The 15783-nt window shown below is 42.7% G+C and overlaps 1 protein-coding gene across 4 annotated transcripts in view; it reads left to right on the forward strand.

Moving 5' to 3' along the window:
• The window catches only part of dennd1a.S (DENN domain containing 1A S homeolog), a 486461-nt gene that overhangs the window by 390303 nt on the left and 80375 nt on the right, over positions 1 to 15783 (forward strand). For all 4 annotated transcript variants that reach the window (XM_018232034.2, XM_018232036.2, XM_018232035.2 and 1 more), the window contains exons 14-17: positions 12402 to 12503; positions 12588 to 12675; positions 13381 to 13421; positions 15303 to 15374. In XM_018232034.2, coding sequence (XP_018087523.1) covers positions 12402 to 12503; positions 12588 to 12675; positions 13381 to 13421; positions 15303 to 15374 — 303 coding nt within the window. The remainder of the gene's footprint in view (positions 1 to 12401; positions 12504 to 12587; positions 12676 to 13380; positions 13422 to 15302; positions 15375 to 15783) is intronic.

The raw sequence follows: 15783 nt of genomic DNA on the forward strand, positions 1-15783 counted from the left end.
CATTATTTGCACAGTGTTTTCTTCAACCCGCCATCTAGCTGTGTGACCTTGTTCACATTCTGTCTAAATATCCATAATATTACCGTCTCCAGAAAAAACACCGGAGTGACTTTTTTCAAGCAGCCATAATATATTTTACGTAATCCGTATCCACCGCTGTAGTAGTGTATACGTTGACCTTGTAGGCATTATTTGCACACTGTTTTCTTCAACCCGCCATCTAGCTGTGTGAGCTTGTTCACATTTTGTCTAAATATTGATAATATTATCGTCTCTAGAAAAACCACTTGAGTTACTTTTTTTCAAGCAGCATTCATATATTTTACGTAATCCGTATCCACCGCTGTAGTAGTGTATACGTTGACCTTGTAGGCATTATTTGCACACTGTTTTCTTCAACCCGCCATCTAGCTGTGTGAGCTTGTTCACATTTTGTCTAAATATTGATAATATTATCGTCTCTAGAAAAACCACTTGAGTTACTTTTTTTCAAGCAGCATTCATATATTTTACGTAATCCGTATCCACCGCTGTAGTAGTGTATACGTTGACCTTGTAGGCATTATTTGCACAGTGTTTTCTTCAACCCGCCATCTAGCTGTGTGACCTTGTTCACATTCTGTCTAAATATCCATAATATTACCGTCTCCAGAAAAAACACCGGAGTGACTTTTTTCAAGCAGCCATAATATATTTTACGTAATCCGTATCCACCGCTGTAGTAGTGTATACGTTGACCTTGTAGGCATTATTTGCACACTGTTTTCTTCAACCCGCCATCTAGCTGTGTGAGCTTGTTCACATTTTGTCTAAATATTGATAATATTATCGTCTCTAGAAAAACCACTTGAGTTACTTTTTTTCAAGCAGCATTCATATATTTTACGTAATCCGTATCCACCGCTGTAGTAGTGTATACGTTGACCTTGTAGGCATTATTTGCACAGTGTTTTCTTCAACCCGCCATCTAGCTGTGTGACCTTGTTCACATTCTGTCTAAATATCCATAATATTACCGTCTCCAGAAAAAACACCGGAGTGACTTTTTTCAAGCAGCCATAATATATTTTACGTAATCCGTATCCACCGCTGTAGTAGTGTATACGTTGACCTTGTAGGCATTATTTGCACACTGTTTTCTTCAACCCGCCATCTAGCTGTGTGAGCTTGTTCACATTTTGTCTAAATATTGATAATATTATCGTCTCTAGAAAAACCACTTGAGTTACTTTTTTTCAAGCAGCATTCATATATTTTACGTAATCCGTATCCACCGCTGTAGTAGTGTATACGTTGACCTTGTAGGCATTATTTGCACAGTGTTTTCTTCAACCCGCCATCTAGCTGTGTGACCTTGTTCACATTCTGTCTAAATATCCATAATATTACCGTCTCCAGAAAAAACACCGGAGTGACTTTTTTCAAGCAGCCATAATATATTTTACGTAATCCGTATCCACCGCTGTAGTAGTGTATACGTTGACCTTGTAGGCATTATTTGCACACTGTTTTCTTCAACCCGCCATCTAGCTGTGTGAGCTTGTTCACATTTTGTCTAAATATTGATAATATTATCGTCTCTAGAAAAACCACTTGAGTTACTTTTTTTCAAGCAGCATTCATATATTTTACGTAATCCGTATCCACCGCTGTAGTAGTGTATACGTTGACCTTGTAGGCATTATTTGCACAGTGTTTTCTTCAACCCGCCATCTAGCTGTGTGACCTTGTTCACATTCTGTCTAAATATCCATAATATTACCGTCTCCAGAAAAAACACCGGAGTGACTTTTTTCAAGCAGCCATAATATATTTTACGTAATCCGTATCCACCGCTGTAGTAGTGTATACGTTGACCTTGTAGGCATTATTTGCACACTGTTTTCTTCAACCCGCCATCTAGCTGTGTGACCTTGTTCACATTCTGTCTAAATATCCATAATATTACCGTCTCCAGAAAAAACACCGGAGTGACTTTTTTCAAGCAGCCATAATATATTTTACGTAATCCGTATCCACCGCTGTAGTAGTGTATACGTTGACCTTGTAGGCATTATTTGCACACTGTTTTCTTCAACCCGCCATCTAGCTGTGTGAGCTTGTTCACATTTTGTCTAAATATTGATAATATTATCGTCTCTAGAAAAACCACTTGAGTTACTTTTTTTCAAGCAGCATTCATATATTTTACGTAATCCGTATCCACCGCTGTAGTAGTGTATACGTTGACCTTGTAGGCATTATTTGCACAGTGTTTTCTTCAACCCGCCATCTAGCTGTGTGTATTATCGTTTCCAGAAAAACCAACTGAGTTTTTGTTGTTGTTGTTGTTTTTTTAAAAATAATGCCAGGCAAAGGCAGGCCGCCACGCAGAGGCCGTGCTAGGGGCCGTGCTGCTATGCAATCCTGTGGCCCTAGCAAATTGCCCAGTTTTAAAAAGCCAATGACCCTGAACTCCCAAAATGCTGAAGAGGTAGTTGACTGGCTTACACAGCACACCCCATCCTCTACCGTTTCTAACTTTACCACAACATCCTCCTCATCCTCCACTGCTATGGCCACCCCACGTAACACTTCCTCCACCACCGGTGCCCCTTCTTCACTGGGGTCAGAGGAGTTATTTTCCCATGAGTTTCTTGAACTGAGTAATGCGCAACCATTATTGCCAGAAGAAGATGAAGGAGATGAGGACCTTACACCAGATTTAATTCTGGCAGAGAACACGATAGAGATGGACATAATGAGTGATGAGGAGGAGGTCCCCGCTGCTGCTTCCTTCTGTGATGTGTCAGAAGAAATTGATGCATCTGAGGAGAATGATGATGAGGAGATTGATGTTTTGTGGGGTGCCTAGTAGAAGAGAGCAAGAGGAGGGTAGTTCAGATGGAGAGACGGAGAGTCAGAGAGGCAGTAGGAGAATAAGACTTAGAAGAAGCAGGGAGGACAGCCCGCAGGGATCAGTAGGGCAACAACATGTATCGGCACCTGTGTTCAGCCGGCCAACGCACCCGCCATTGCCGCCAATGCCGCCAACTTCTACTGTTACCGCCAGATCGCACACTTCCAAAAAGTCAGCAGTGTGGGATTTTTTTAATGTGTGTGCCTCTGACAAAAGCATTGTAATTTGCAATGAGTGCAGTCAGAAACTGAGCCTTGGTAAGCCCAACAGCCACATAGGTACAACTTCTATGCGAAGGCACATGAGCGGCAAGCACAAAGCACTTTGGGAGCAACACCTCAAAGGCAACAGGCAAACTAAAAGCCACACTCCTTCTGGTCCAGCATCTTACTGCTCTACCTCTGCTCTCCTTGACCCGTCTGAACCACCCTCCACTCCGCCTTCCACCTTGACCACCTGTTCCCATTCCCAGTCATCTGCCACCAGCCAAGTTTCTGTGAAGGCCATGTTTGAGCGTAAGAAGCCAATGTCTGACTGTCACCCCCTTGCCCGGCGTCTGACAGCTGGCTTGTCTGCACTCTTAGCCCGCCAGCTTTTACCATACCAGCTGGTGGACTCTGAGGCCTTCCGCAAATTTGTAGCAATTGGGACACCGCAGTGGAAGGTACCCAGCCGCAATTTTTTTGCTAAAAAGGGAATACCACACCTGTACCAACATGTGCAGAGCCAAGTTACCGCATCTCTGTCACTTAGTGTTGGGCCAAAGGTCCATATGACTACTGACGCATGGTCCTCCAAGCATGGTCAGGGCAGGTATGTCACCTACACTGCCCACTGGGTGAACTTGGTAATGGCTGGGAAGCAGGGAATGGGTAGCTCAACAACAACAGTGGAGTTGGTGTCACCGCCACGGATTGCATGCGGTTCTGCCACCACCTCTACTCCTCCATCGCTCTCTACCTCGTCTTCTTCTTCTTCTTACTCTGCTGCTGGGTCCTCCTTCTCCTCCTCCACACCTGTGCACCCCCAGCTCCCCCTAGGCTATTCGACGTGCCAGGTACGCCGTTGTCACGCTGTCTTGGGGATGACGTGCCTGGAAAGCAAAAACCATACCGGATCTGTACTCCTGTCATCTCTGCAGTCACAGGCCGATCGGTGGCTGACCCCACACCAACTGCAGATCGGAAAAGTGGTGTGTGACAATGGAAGCAATCTGTTGGCAGCGTTGAGACTAGGCAATTTAACACATGTGCCCTGCATGGCACATGTGTTAAATTTAATAGTCCAACGTTTTGTCTCCAAGTACCCAGGATTCCAGGACGTTCTCACCCAGTCCAGAAAGGTGTCGGCCCATTTCAGACGTTCCTACACAGCCATGGCACGCCTTGCTGACATTCAGCAGCGCTACAACATGCCAGTCAGGCGTTTGATTTCTGACAGCCAGACTCGCTGGAATTCAACGCTCCTTATGTTGGAACGTCTGCTGCAACAACAAAGGGCCGTCAACGAGTACCTTTTTGAACTGGGTGGTAGGACTGGATCTGCACAGCTGGGGATTTTTTTCCCCCGTTACTGGGTGCTTATGCGCGATGCCTGCAGGCTCATGCGACCTTTTGAAGAGGTGACAAATATGGTCAGTCGCACCGAAGGCACCATCAGCGACCTAATACCCTTCGCTTTATTCCTGGAGCGTGCCGTGCGACGAGTGACAGATGAGGCTGTAGACCAGCGTGACGAGGAGCTGGAAGCGCACGATTTCTGGTCGGAATCACCAGAACGAAGCCAGGCACCTGCTGCAACGCAGGGAGAGGTGCCAGAAGTGGAGTCAGAGGAGGAAGGTGGCTTTGTGGAGGAGGAGGAGGAGGACCAACAGGAGCAGGCTTCCCAGGGGGCTAGTGGTGACCTTTTGGGGACCCCTGGTCTTGTACGTGGCTGGGGGGAGGAGACGGTGGATGATGCAGTCCTTGATAATGAGGAAGCGGAGATGGATAGCTCTGCATCCAACCTTGTGAGAATGGGGTCTTTCATGCTGTCATGCCTGTTGAAGGACCCCCGTATCAAGAGGCTTAAGGAGAAGGAATTGTACTGGGTCGCAACGCTACTAGACCCTCGGTACAAGCATAAAGTGTCAGAAATGTTACCAACATACCACAAGTCCGAAAAGATGCGGCATTTACAAACCAGCCTGCAAAACATGTTGTACAATGCTTTTAAGGGTGATGTCACTTCAGGAACTCATCAACATTCCAGGGGCAGAGGTGCCAGTAATCCTGCCACGAGCACACCTGCAAGGACAAAGCCCTTTGGCCAGTCTGTAACGTCAGACATGCAAATGTTTTTCTGTCCAAGGCAGCGCCACAACCCTTCTGGATCCACCCTCAAAGAACGCCTCGACCGGCAGGTAGCGGACTACCTGGCATTAACTGCAGATATCGACACTCTGAGGAGCGATGAACCCCTGGACTACTGGGTGCGCAGGCTTGATCTGTGGCCAGAGCTGTCACAATTTGCCATGAACCTCTTGTCTTGCCCAGCCTCAAGTGTGCTCTCAGAAAGGACCTTCAGTGCAGCAGGAGGGATTGTAACTGAGAAGAGAACTCGCCTAGGTCACAAAAGTGTCGATTACCTGACCTTTATTAAAATGAATGAGGGGTGGATCTCGGAGGGTTACTGCACGCCGGAAGACTTGTTCTGACTTCTATGCAGCTATCCTTCTCTTCAAGCCTCATGAATCCACACACAGCTGTCCTTTAGCGTCCTCCTCCTCCCTCCGCCACCGTTACAAACTAGGGTGCAAACCCTACTGGTTTAATTTTTTCTGGCCTCTGTGCTTCAGTGGCTGCAACCAAAAAAACTGGGCAAACAATGTCTACAAGGTCAACGTATGGCAAAAAATGACTATTTTCAGCATTTATATGGCATATTTTTTCTGGCAACTGTGCTTCAGTGGCTGCGTCCAAAAAAATGCATATTTTCTGCATTTATATGGCATAATTTTTCTGGCCTCTGTGCTTCAGTGGCTGCAACCAAAAAAATGCATATTTTCAGCATTTATATGGCATAATTTTTCTGGCCTCTGTGCTTCAGTGGCTGCAACCAAAAAAATTTATATTTTCAGCATTTATATGGCATAATTTTTCTGGCCTCTGTGCTTCAGTGGCTGCAACCAAAAAAATGCATATTTTCAGCATTTATATGGCATAATTTTTCTGGCCTCTGTGCTTCAGTGGCTGCAACCAAAAAAATTTATATTTTCAGCATTTATATGGCATAATTTTTCTGGCCTCTGTGCTTCAGTGGCTGCGGCCAAAAAAACTGGGCAAACAATGCCTACAATGCCTACAAGGTCAACGACGTTAATTTTTTCTGGCCTCTGTGCTTCAGTGGCTGCAACCAAAAAAACTGGGCAAACAATGTCTACAAGGTCAACGTATGGCAAAAAATGACTATTTTCAGCATTTATATGGCATATTTTTTCTGGCAACTGTGCTTCAGTGGCTGCGTCCAAAAAAATGCATATTTTCTGCATTTATATGGCATAATTTTTCTGGCCTCTGTGCTTCAGTGGCTGCAACCAAAAAAATGCATATTTTCAGCATTTATATGGCATAATTTTTCTGGCCTCTGTGCTTCAGTGGCTGCAACCAAAAAAATTTATATTTTCAGCATTTATATGGCATAATTTTTCTGGCCTCTGTGCTTCAGTGGCTGCAACCAAAAAAATGCATATTTTCAGCATTTATATGGCATAATTTTTCTGGCCTCTGTGCTTCAGTGGCTGCAACCAAAAAAATGCATATTTTCAGCATTTATATGGCATAATTTTTCTGGCCTCTGTGCTTCAGTGGCTGCAACCAAAAAAATTTATATTTTCAGCATTTATATGGCATAATTTTTCTGGCCTCTGTGCTTCAGTGGCTGCGGCCAAAAAAACTGGGCAAACAATGCCTACAAGGTCAACGACGTTGACCTTGTAGGCATTGTTTGCCCAGTTTTTTTGGCCGCAGCCACTGAAGCACAGAGGCCAGAAAAAATATGCCATATAAATGCTGAAAATAGTCATTTTTTGCCATACGTTGACTCAACGTATATGGCAAAAAATTACTATTTTCAGCATTTATATGGCATATTTTTTCTGGCAACTGTGCTTCAGTGGCTGCGACCAAAAAAACTGGGCAAACAATGCCTACAAGGTCAACGTATGGCAAAAAATGACTATTTTCAGCATTTATATGGCATATTTTTTCTGGCAACTGTGCTTCAGTGGCTGCAACCAAAAAAAACTGGGCAAACAATGTCTACAAGGTCAACGTATGGCAGTTGTTTAAAGAGAACAGTAGATTACTAGCCAGCAAAGCTACCTAAGCTAAAATGTCCCTCAAATCCCTGCAGACTTCTGTCCCTCCAATACAGAGCAGTATCAAGCAGATTACTAGCCAGCAAACTTACTATCATCTGTCCCTGAAATCACTAACAGCTCTCCCCCTACACTATCTCTTCCAAGCACACACAGGCAGATTTTTCAGATACATTTTTGCCCTTGATCCCCCTCTGGCATGCCACTGTCCAGGTCGTTGCACCCTTTAAACAACTTTAAAATCATTTTTCTGGCCAGAAATGTCTTTTCTAGATGTTAAAGTTCGCCTTCCCATTGAAGTCTATGGGGTTCGCGAACCGTTCGCGAACCGCTCGCGTTTTTGCGCAAGTTCGCGAATATGTTCGCGAACTTTTTTTCCGACGTTCGCTACATCCCTAGTGTCTGCCCATGCATGAAGGTGGGCCTGTTGGTGTCATGTCTGGTGTTCAGCACAAGCGTTACAAGTGCACCCAATTCTTTAGATGCAAGTGCGCTGCTCCTATTGACAAATGGTGCTGAGGCAATTGTGGAGCTACTGCCTGTTCCAGAGGTGGCATTAGCTCTGGGCTTCCTCTGTGTCAGTTAGTGCAATTGTGCTCAATTCAGAATAGTAGGCAGAAAGGACTGAGCTAAATGTCCCCTAGATTTCATAATTTTTTTTTTTTTTTTTTTTAGATTCGGGTAGTTTATTGAGTAGATAAAATAAGCAGTTTACAAAATAAAATCAAAATAAGGAAGAACATTGCATCACATGTTACACGTCTTAGACAAAACATAATGCAGAAAGAATAACATGCAGCCATTGCTACGTCATAGGCACAACAGTTCACATCTTTATTATCACACCTTTCACCTTCCCTGAACCCTGACAGTCTAAAATGCTAGAAGTTGTCTTGGATGTTGGGGGTAAAGATCGGCCCAGGGCCCCCAAATTTTATGAAATTTGGTGGGGACTCCCCTTTTCAGGTACATTAAGTATTCAGTGTTACAGGTATCCTGCATTATTGCTTTCCAGGAAGAGAAGGTTGGAGGAGCCACCGCTCTCCAATTCTGAGTGATTAATCTCTTAGCTAGTAGTAAGGCCTCAAGAAGGAAAAATGACTAGTGATAGTTCAACTTCAAGTCTTGAATTATGGCCAGGATGCACACCTTTGGCGACCTGATAATAGTCACCTGGAGCACCGCATCTAAGGTGTCTAGGACTTTCCTCCAGTATGCGGAGAGCTTAGTACAGCTCCACAGCATGTGTAACAGAGTACCCTTTTCCAAAGCACATCTAGTGCAAACATCCGGGGTGCTGGCATTAATATAATGAAGTCTGACAGGGGTGTAATAAGCCCTATGGAGAATATACAGTTGAATTAGCCATAATCTATGGTTGGGGGATACTAACTGAGGGGAATCCTGCGCTTCCTGCCATTCCTCATCCAGGATTCTGCCCACATCTACCTCCCATTTTGACCGTAGCCCATCTAGGTTGTTTTTGTGCACTTCTTGAAGCAACTTAGCATATAGCATAGTGACCAGACCTTTCGTATGACCGCTCTTAATAAATAGCAAGAGGGGATGATAAGTCGTGGCTCTTGTGTGTGGCATTGAGAGTACGGCTGAGCTTGTGAAAGGTCAGCCATTGGGTATGTGGGACTTGGAATTGGTCCTTTAATTGCGTGAAAGAAATTAGTTTGCCATCATGCCACACATCACTAACGTATTCACGCCATGATCCGACCAGAGACTCATCGGACCTAGTTTTAACAGTAAGGGTGCAATCTCGGTTGCTCCATAATGATGTAAATGGGTCAGTGGCAGGAGAATTAAGAAGAGTGTTTGCCATTTTCCACACCCTACGGAGGGTTCCGATGGGAGGGGAGAGTAATGCCTGAGATGTAGTGACAGATTTTCCTAGGATCCAACTTATTGGGTTATCAGGAAAGCCAGTTAACTGAGCCCAAAGTGAATGCAGCACTCTGTGATGCGAACCTTCCACCTATGTAGCGAGGTGGGACAACTGTGCTGCCAAATAATATAAAAACATATCTGGAAGGGCCAAGCCAGCTTTGTTTTTAGCACACATTAATGTTTCAAGTTTTAATCGAGGCCTGGAATGAGCCCACACCAGTTGCCTAAATATGGCTTGCACTTTAAGAAAGTAAGACTTCGGAATCCATACAGGAGCTTGTTGTAGCACATAGAGTAGCTTGGGTAAAATAATCATTTTTATAAGATGCACCCACCCCGTGGGTCCAACCGGTAAATTGGCCCATGACTTAAATTTTTGGGACATCCAATCATTCAACGGATCTAAGTTAAGATTCAAGTATTTCTGGGGGAGGGCTGTAACCTTGACTCCCAGGTAAGTAAATTCCGAGACATGTCTTCCTCCTCCGCAAGCGGGTCTAGCATAAGGGCAGTGGATTTGGATTTATTTATTACCAGTCCAGAGACATCACCAAATTCTGCTAAGACCTTAAGGACGTTTGTTAGTGAATCACCTCTATCCCCCAGATATAAGAGGGTATCGTCTGCATACAACTGGATACGATCCTCCCTATTACCCAGCACAAACCCCGTTATATTGTTATGAGATCTGATGAGATAGGCCAGTGGCTCGATGGCTAATGCAAACAGTAGAGGGGAGAGTGGACAGCCCTGCCTGGTACCTCAGTGGAGAGGTAGACATATTACTAGTTTTAATAGAGGCAGTAGGAACATTATATAATAATTTGACCATATTGATGTAGTTTGGGCCAAAACCATATTCTTTCAGCAATTGCCAGAGATACGGCAACTCAACCGTGTCAAACGCCTTGGCTATGCCCAGGGCAATCACAGTCCTCCTACCCTGGTTATCATGGGAGAGGGAAAGGTTAGTGTAGAGTCTACGGATATTTAGGGCCTTGGATTTGCCAGGCATGAACCCGGTCTGATCTTCGTGAACCAGGTGATGAATTACTTCACCCAATCTCATGGCCAAGACCTTTGCTAAAATTTTAACATCCGTAGTAAGTAGTGAGATTGGGCGATATGCGTCACAATATTTGGGGTCTTTACTAGGCTTGGTGAGTAGCACAATTGTAGCATTGTACATGGATGAAGGTAGGGACTGGTGTTGCACCGCATCCTTAAGGGTCTCACACAATTTTGGGGTAATTTATTTTTTGAATCGTTTATAAATTTCGATCGTTAGACCTGATGCCTTGCCACTAGGGAAAGCATCAATAGCTTCAGAGAGTTAGATTTCATTCACTTTACTAACTAATGCTTATAATAAAGCTCGCTCATACAAAATAATTGTAATATAGGCAGATATTTCCACATTTACTCTGGCATTAATGATCTCTCCAGTATAAAGCATATCATTAATTAAATATTTATACCTAAAAAAAACATTCAGCGTTAACAGTTCATTATCCAATAAAGGAATCAACATACCAAAATTTGTTTCCAGATTAATATCGCTAATGTGACTTTTCGACTATACACTGACAATCATCTTGAGTGTATTTAACTGGATTTCATTGAATGAATAACCCTTTCTCTGACTGATACAGTGGCTACAAGCAGGATTGCAATGCCATTTTTCCTTGGAAATTTAGTGGCAGATGTCCTCATGGAGCTGTTGGCATAATGCTGTACGAACTTTGCCGCCTTTTCATCCAGTTAATTGTACTCCTGTTGTGTGGGGGAGCTAATGGCTAAGGGGTCACAGTGCAGCCATTTGCTTAGAGGACCAGCACTGTAAACACAAAGGGGCAAATTTACTGAAGGGCAAAGTGGCCATTACTAGTGAAAATTTGCCAGAAAAAGCATCCGCACGGACATTGCCAATCAGGAGCAGACTGGACGATTGGGTGCCCACTGTGTTCCAAACCTCCTAGGGTTTCCGTGGCACGCATGCCCACATTTTTTTGTGGGGCCAGCTGAACTGGGAGTGTGTCTGGGCCGATGTCCCGACAGTTATCAATTGAGGGATTGGGAGTCCATATGACTATTCAAACAGGCTGAAGGGACCCGCCCCAGTTCCAAAGGCAATCAAACTGCAAAAAGGTCTATATCGAAAAAGATATATGTCCCAAGGCCTCTTAGAGTAAAAACAAATAATTTATTGATAATCACATTTAAAAAAGTATTCGGTACATACTACCCCACATATCCCACCATACGCGTTTCGCACCCTCCGGCGCTTAGTCATAGGCGTGTCTGTCAGTAAGGAGTCGAGTACAGAATTTAAACCCAGGTGATCCCACCCCTTATTTTGTTTAAAACCAATCCAGGGTCGCAGGCAATTATCCCTGTTTTCTTTGTATTTGTTAACCCATAATACCTATACAGGGTGTATGTACCATTTCCCTTATATTATACATAATAGTCTAAAGTTGTACATTGTATTCAGATTATTCGTTAACAACACAGTCCTTAAAATTAATTATTGCACAACATTATATTTTAGCAGTATATATATGTTTAACTTTCAAACCAATTAGTTAATCTCTAACTTTGCACATACTTCATTATTGCCAAATTCATATAAATTGTATACACTGTCATCATTATCGCTACATTCCGTTAGTAGTGTTATATAATAAGTATATTTCTTTACCATTTTTATACATTCAAGTGTAACATGTCACGTAAAATTCATAGTTAAGCCCTAATGGCAAACGTGTTCCTAAGTGAAAAATCCAATATATTTCTCTCCTCTCCAAAAGTTCCTGATGGTCCCCTCTTCTTATTCCTAATCTCACCGACAGCCCAGTCTGACCCTGTTGCTAATTTACTTACAGGCGTAGAGGACAATTTGTCACAGGAGAACGATCGTTACTCCGCAAATTCATTAAAGTGCGAATTTTACCCCTTTGACCAGGGTTCGGCTGCCAAGATGCAACTTTGCATTTTAATGAATTAGCGTAGTGAATTTGCACCTGGTGAAGTGGCGCAAAGTGGCACGAAGCCTTCGCAGGCGAAAATTTGATCTTTAATGTTAGAATGCCTATTGTACCACCTAGATGTTCCTCAAATCCCAGTTTGATTTTCTCTCCTTTATATTTGTAGACATATTGCTGGATGACCGGACTAATACCTGCAGTAAATAGAAGTCCAAAAATCACCACCTCAGATAGTGAAATGGTTTTGTTTTCTTCGCAGGAGGAACCTATCACCTTTTGCGAGGAAACATTTGTTTCCCATCGCTCCAGTGGGCTGAGGCCGTTCCTTCAGAATGCAATCCAGCTACAGCTGTTCAAGCAGGTATAGTAGACCCTTTCCAGTGACATCTCCAACAGGAAAGAGAATCAACAAACATGATGATAACTTACTTCTTGTCCAACCTAGTTCATAGACGGGAGACTGGATTTATTGAACTCTGGAAATGGATTCAGTGATGTTTTTGAGGAAGAAATCAACATGGGTGAATATGCAGGTAAGAAAGACTATTGTTGTGAGGAGGCTTTGTTTGTCCTGCTATTATCGTCAACCTTATTGCATTTGCTTTGCAGATAATATTTCCTGTGTTGTTTTAGACACCAGGTGTGAAACTGCTGCAAGGAGTTGTATTTTCTCCCCCTGCAGGAGTTGTATTTTCTCTCCACAAACATATAGGTTATTTAATTGGCCCTAGTGTGTGTAAATGTGATTGGGACAGGGATTGATGGCAATGATGAGTAATCTCTGTAAAACTCTGAGGAATATGTTGGGCGCTATATAAATGAAGAATTGTAAGGATTATACAGGTATGGGACCTGTTATCCAGAATGCTCGGGACTTGTGGTTTTCCAGATAATGGATATTTCCATAATTTGGATTTTCATACTTTATGTCTGCTTGAAGTTTATGTAAACATTAAATAAACCCAAATGGGCTGTTTCTGCTTCCAGTAAGAATTAATTATATCTTAGATGGGATCAATACGAGGTACTGTTTTATTATTACAGAGAAAACAGGAAATCATTTTTTAAAATTTGGATTATTTGGATAAAATGGAGTCTATGGGAGACAACCTTTCCATAATTCGGAGCTTTCTGGATAGTGGATCCCATACCTGTAATAATATTCGTATGATGCAAATTTTTGTACCATCTTCTACTGTTTGTTTAATGTGATTTACTATTATTTTTAATTTGCACAGGTAGTGATAAACTGTATCATCAGTGGCTTTCGACAGTAAAGGTGAGTAGGCCAAGTGTCTTTTCTGTGTGCTAGTCTGTTAGATGTCATCTTCTGTCCTCGTGTTGCATGGCTTCTACAAAGGGTCTTCATAAATGCTTGTATTGTATGAACTGTTGTATGCTACATTAATGTTTATTAGCACTGTGTCTGAATATATGGGACCATACTAAGAATGCAAGTTATTTATCTGTACAAGTTATTGTATTCCAAAGTTGGCCAACCATTGAAAGCTCATTTGGCGAGTTCACCTCCTTGAGCTGGGAGATATCAGGCTGATTGGATCATAATGATGGGGATCATACAGGAGGACATCGAGGCAAGGACCACATCACCAAACTGATGCAGTCATAGCCCAGACAACAATTTAAACCTGCCTGATCTATATTGGTAGAAGTGAAATTCCAAGGAAACAGAGGAGTGGCCACATAGCAGGCTTCACATAAAAGAATTCTGACCCATGCCCACTTTTGCAACACCCCATTTCAACAACACCCACTCCTGGTCACAGCCACATATTTTCTTCTTATTAAAATGAGATTTGCTTTGTATTTATTCAGACAGAGATTTCAGTCCTCGTGTAGTTACATATTATCCCCATATTGTAGTTGGGCAGAAAATTTAAACTGTACATCGACCCAAAAGTGTAGTGCAGAAACCTACACTACCCAAATGATGACTGCTGCTTTTGTTGGGCAGCGCTGTATTGGTGATGGTAATGGGAGGCACATAAGCATCCCACCTTCTACACATGCCCAAAGATGTGCATCATTCAGACATACTGTATAAGTTAGGAAGCACCAGCTAGTTCATGCCACAAAGGACCCATGCACTTCTGCCCTATGGATGATGGTAAGGACAGATACCCCTGGAAGGATATTGGGTCAATGAAGAATGGAAATATGCTTGCAAGTTAAGGAGCAGAAGCAAGTAGTCAGCACAAGAGGTTTCCAACTTCCAACATAGTGCTAGTTTCCCCAGTAGTCACTGGAATTTCAAACAACGCAAATTGGAACAGCACTACTCAGCTTGTTTAAGTTAAAAATGTCAAGCTTGATAAAGGACCAAGGAGTGCCTGAAACATAGCTGTAATGCTCGGAAAATAATGCAATAAAGGCATTTTTAACTTTAAGAAATTGAGTATTGCTATTCCAATTTGAATTGTTCGCAAGTTAGGGAACACCAGCAGGCGCTGGCCACAATTGAGTCCTGTGCTTACTGTTCCCCAATTGAAGATAGGAAGGACAGTGCTGCCTTGCACCTACAGTCACAGTACTTTACAACTAGCACTGAATTTTAGCCCTTTTAACACTTCACCTTGCAAACTTGCACCACATTCAAATATAGAAAGAGTTGGAGAGCAACACAAGCATGAAAAAAGTTCATGCTTGTGTTACCAAGTAAAGGCCAGAAATAGCTATCTAAAGGCCACTATGTGGACTGGTCGCATACAGGAGGCTCTGTTTGGTAGTACACCTGGTTTTTATGCAACTAAAACTTGCCTCCAAACCAAGGAATCAAAAATAAGCACCTGCTCTGAGTCCACTGGGAGAAACATCCAAAGGGTTGGTGAGCAGCATGTTGTTCAAGACTTATTTGTTGGGGATCACTGCACTAAGGAATTCTGTTTTGCCGCCCTTTTGTATTCGCACACATTGGACAAGAGCAGTAGTAAATGCATTGTTTGCACCCATACATCAGCACAGGATGCCGCCATTTTGTTAATGTATGTGCATGTGGTATATGCATGAGTATAATTTTTTCAAAAGCAACGTTGTCAGTGTATGTTCAATGTAATTTATCGTTACTGCAAGTCAGTAAGCATGTTTATTATGCATTCTGTGTTGGATATCTGCCATTATTATTACCAATTCATTGTTGCAGAAGGGTAGTGGGGCTTTCATCAACACAATGAAGACCAGAGCCAATCCAGCCATGAAGACAGTCTACAAGTTTGTAAGTAATTTAGCATGATGTTTGCTTAGTACTACTCTCTGGCATGTAGGAATTACAAAGTAAGCATAGTAAATTAATAATATAAAATTGTCTATATTTGTTGTATCATTAAGAATAACATCTATGCAGCTAATATACAATGAATTCTGCATCCTTTATTGTAACAATAGCTGTCCTGCACAGTATTAGCTAGAACTGAATAGCTGTTTTTCTCCTATCTTCCAGAAACATGCACTAAATACTATAAGGAACTTCTATAGAAATATGACCATGCTTGAAGTCTCGTTTGATACAAGGCTTTCCTATAGTTCATGATGTTGCTTAAGTTATACTTTCCTTACTTGTGCAGCACTGAATGGCTGTAGCAACCTTTGAATTTGTTTGAGGTTTTTTTTCCCCTGTTCCTTCA

This window comes from Xenopus laevis, chromosome 8S (genome assembly GCF_017654675.1).
Source record: "Xenopus laevis strain J_2021 chromosome 8S, Xenopus_laevis_v10.1, whole genome shotgun sequence".
NCBI classification, from domain to species: Eukaryota; Metazoa; Chordata; class Amphibia; order Anura; family Pipidae; genus Xenopus; species Xenopus laevis.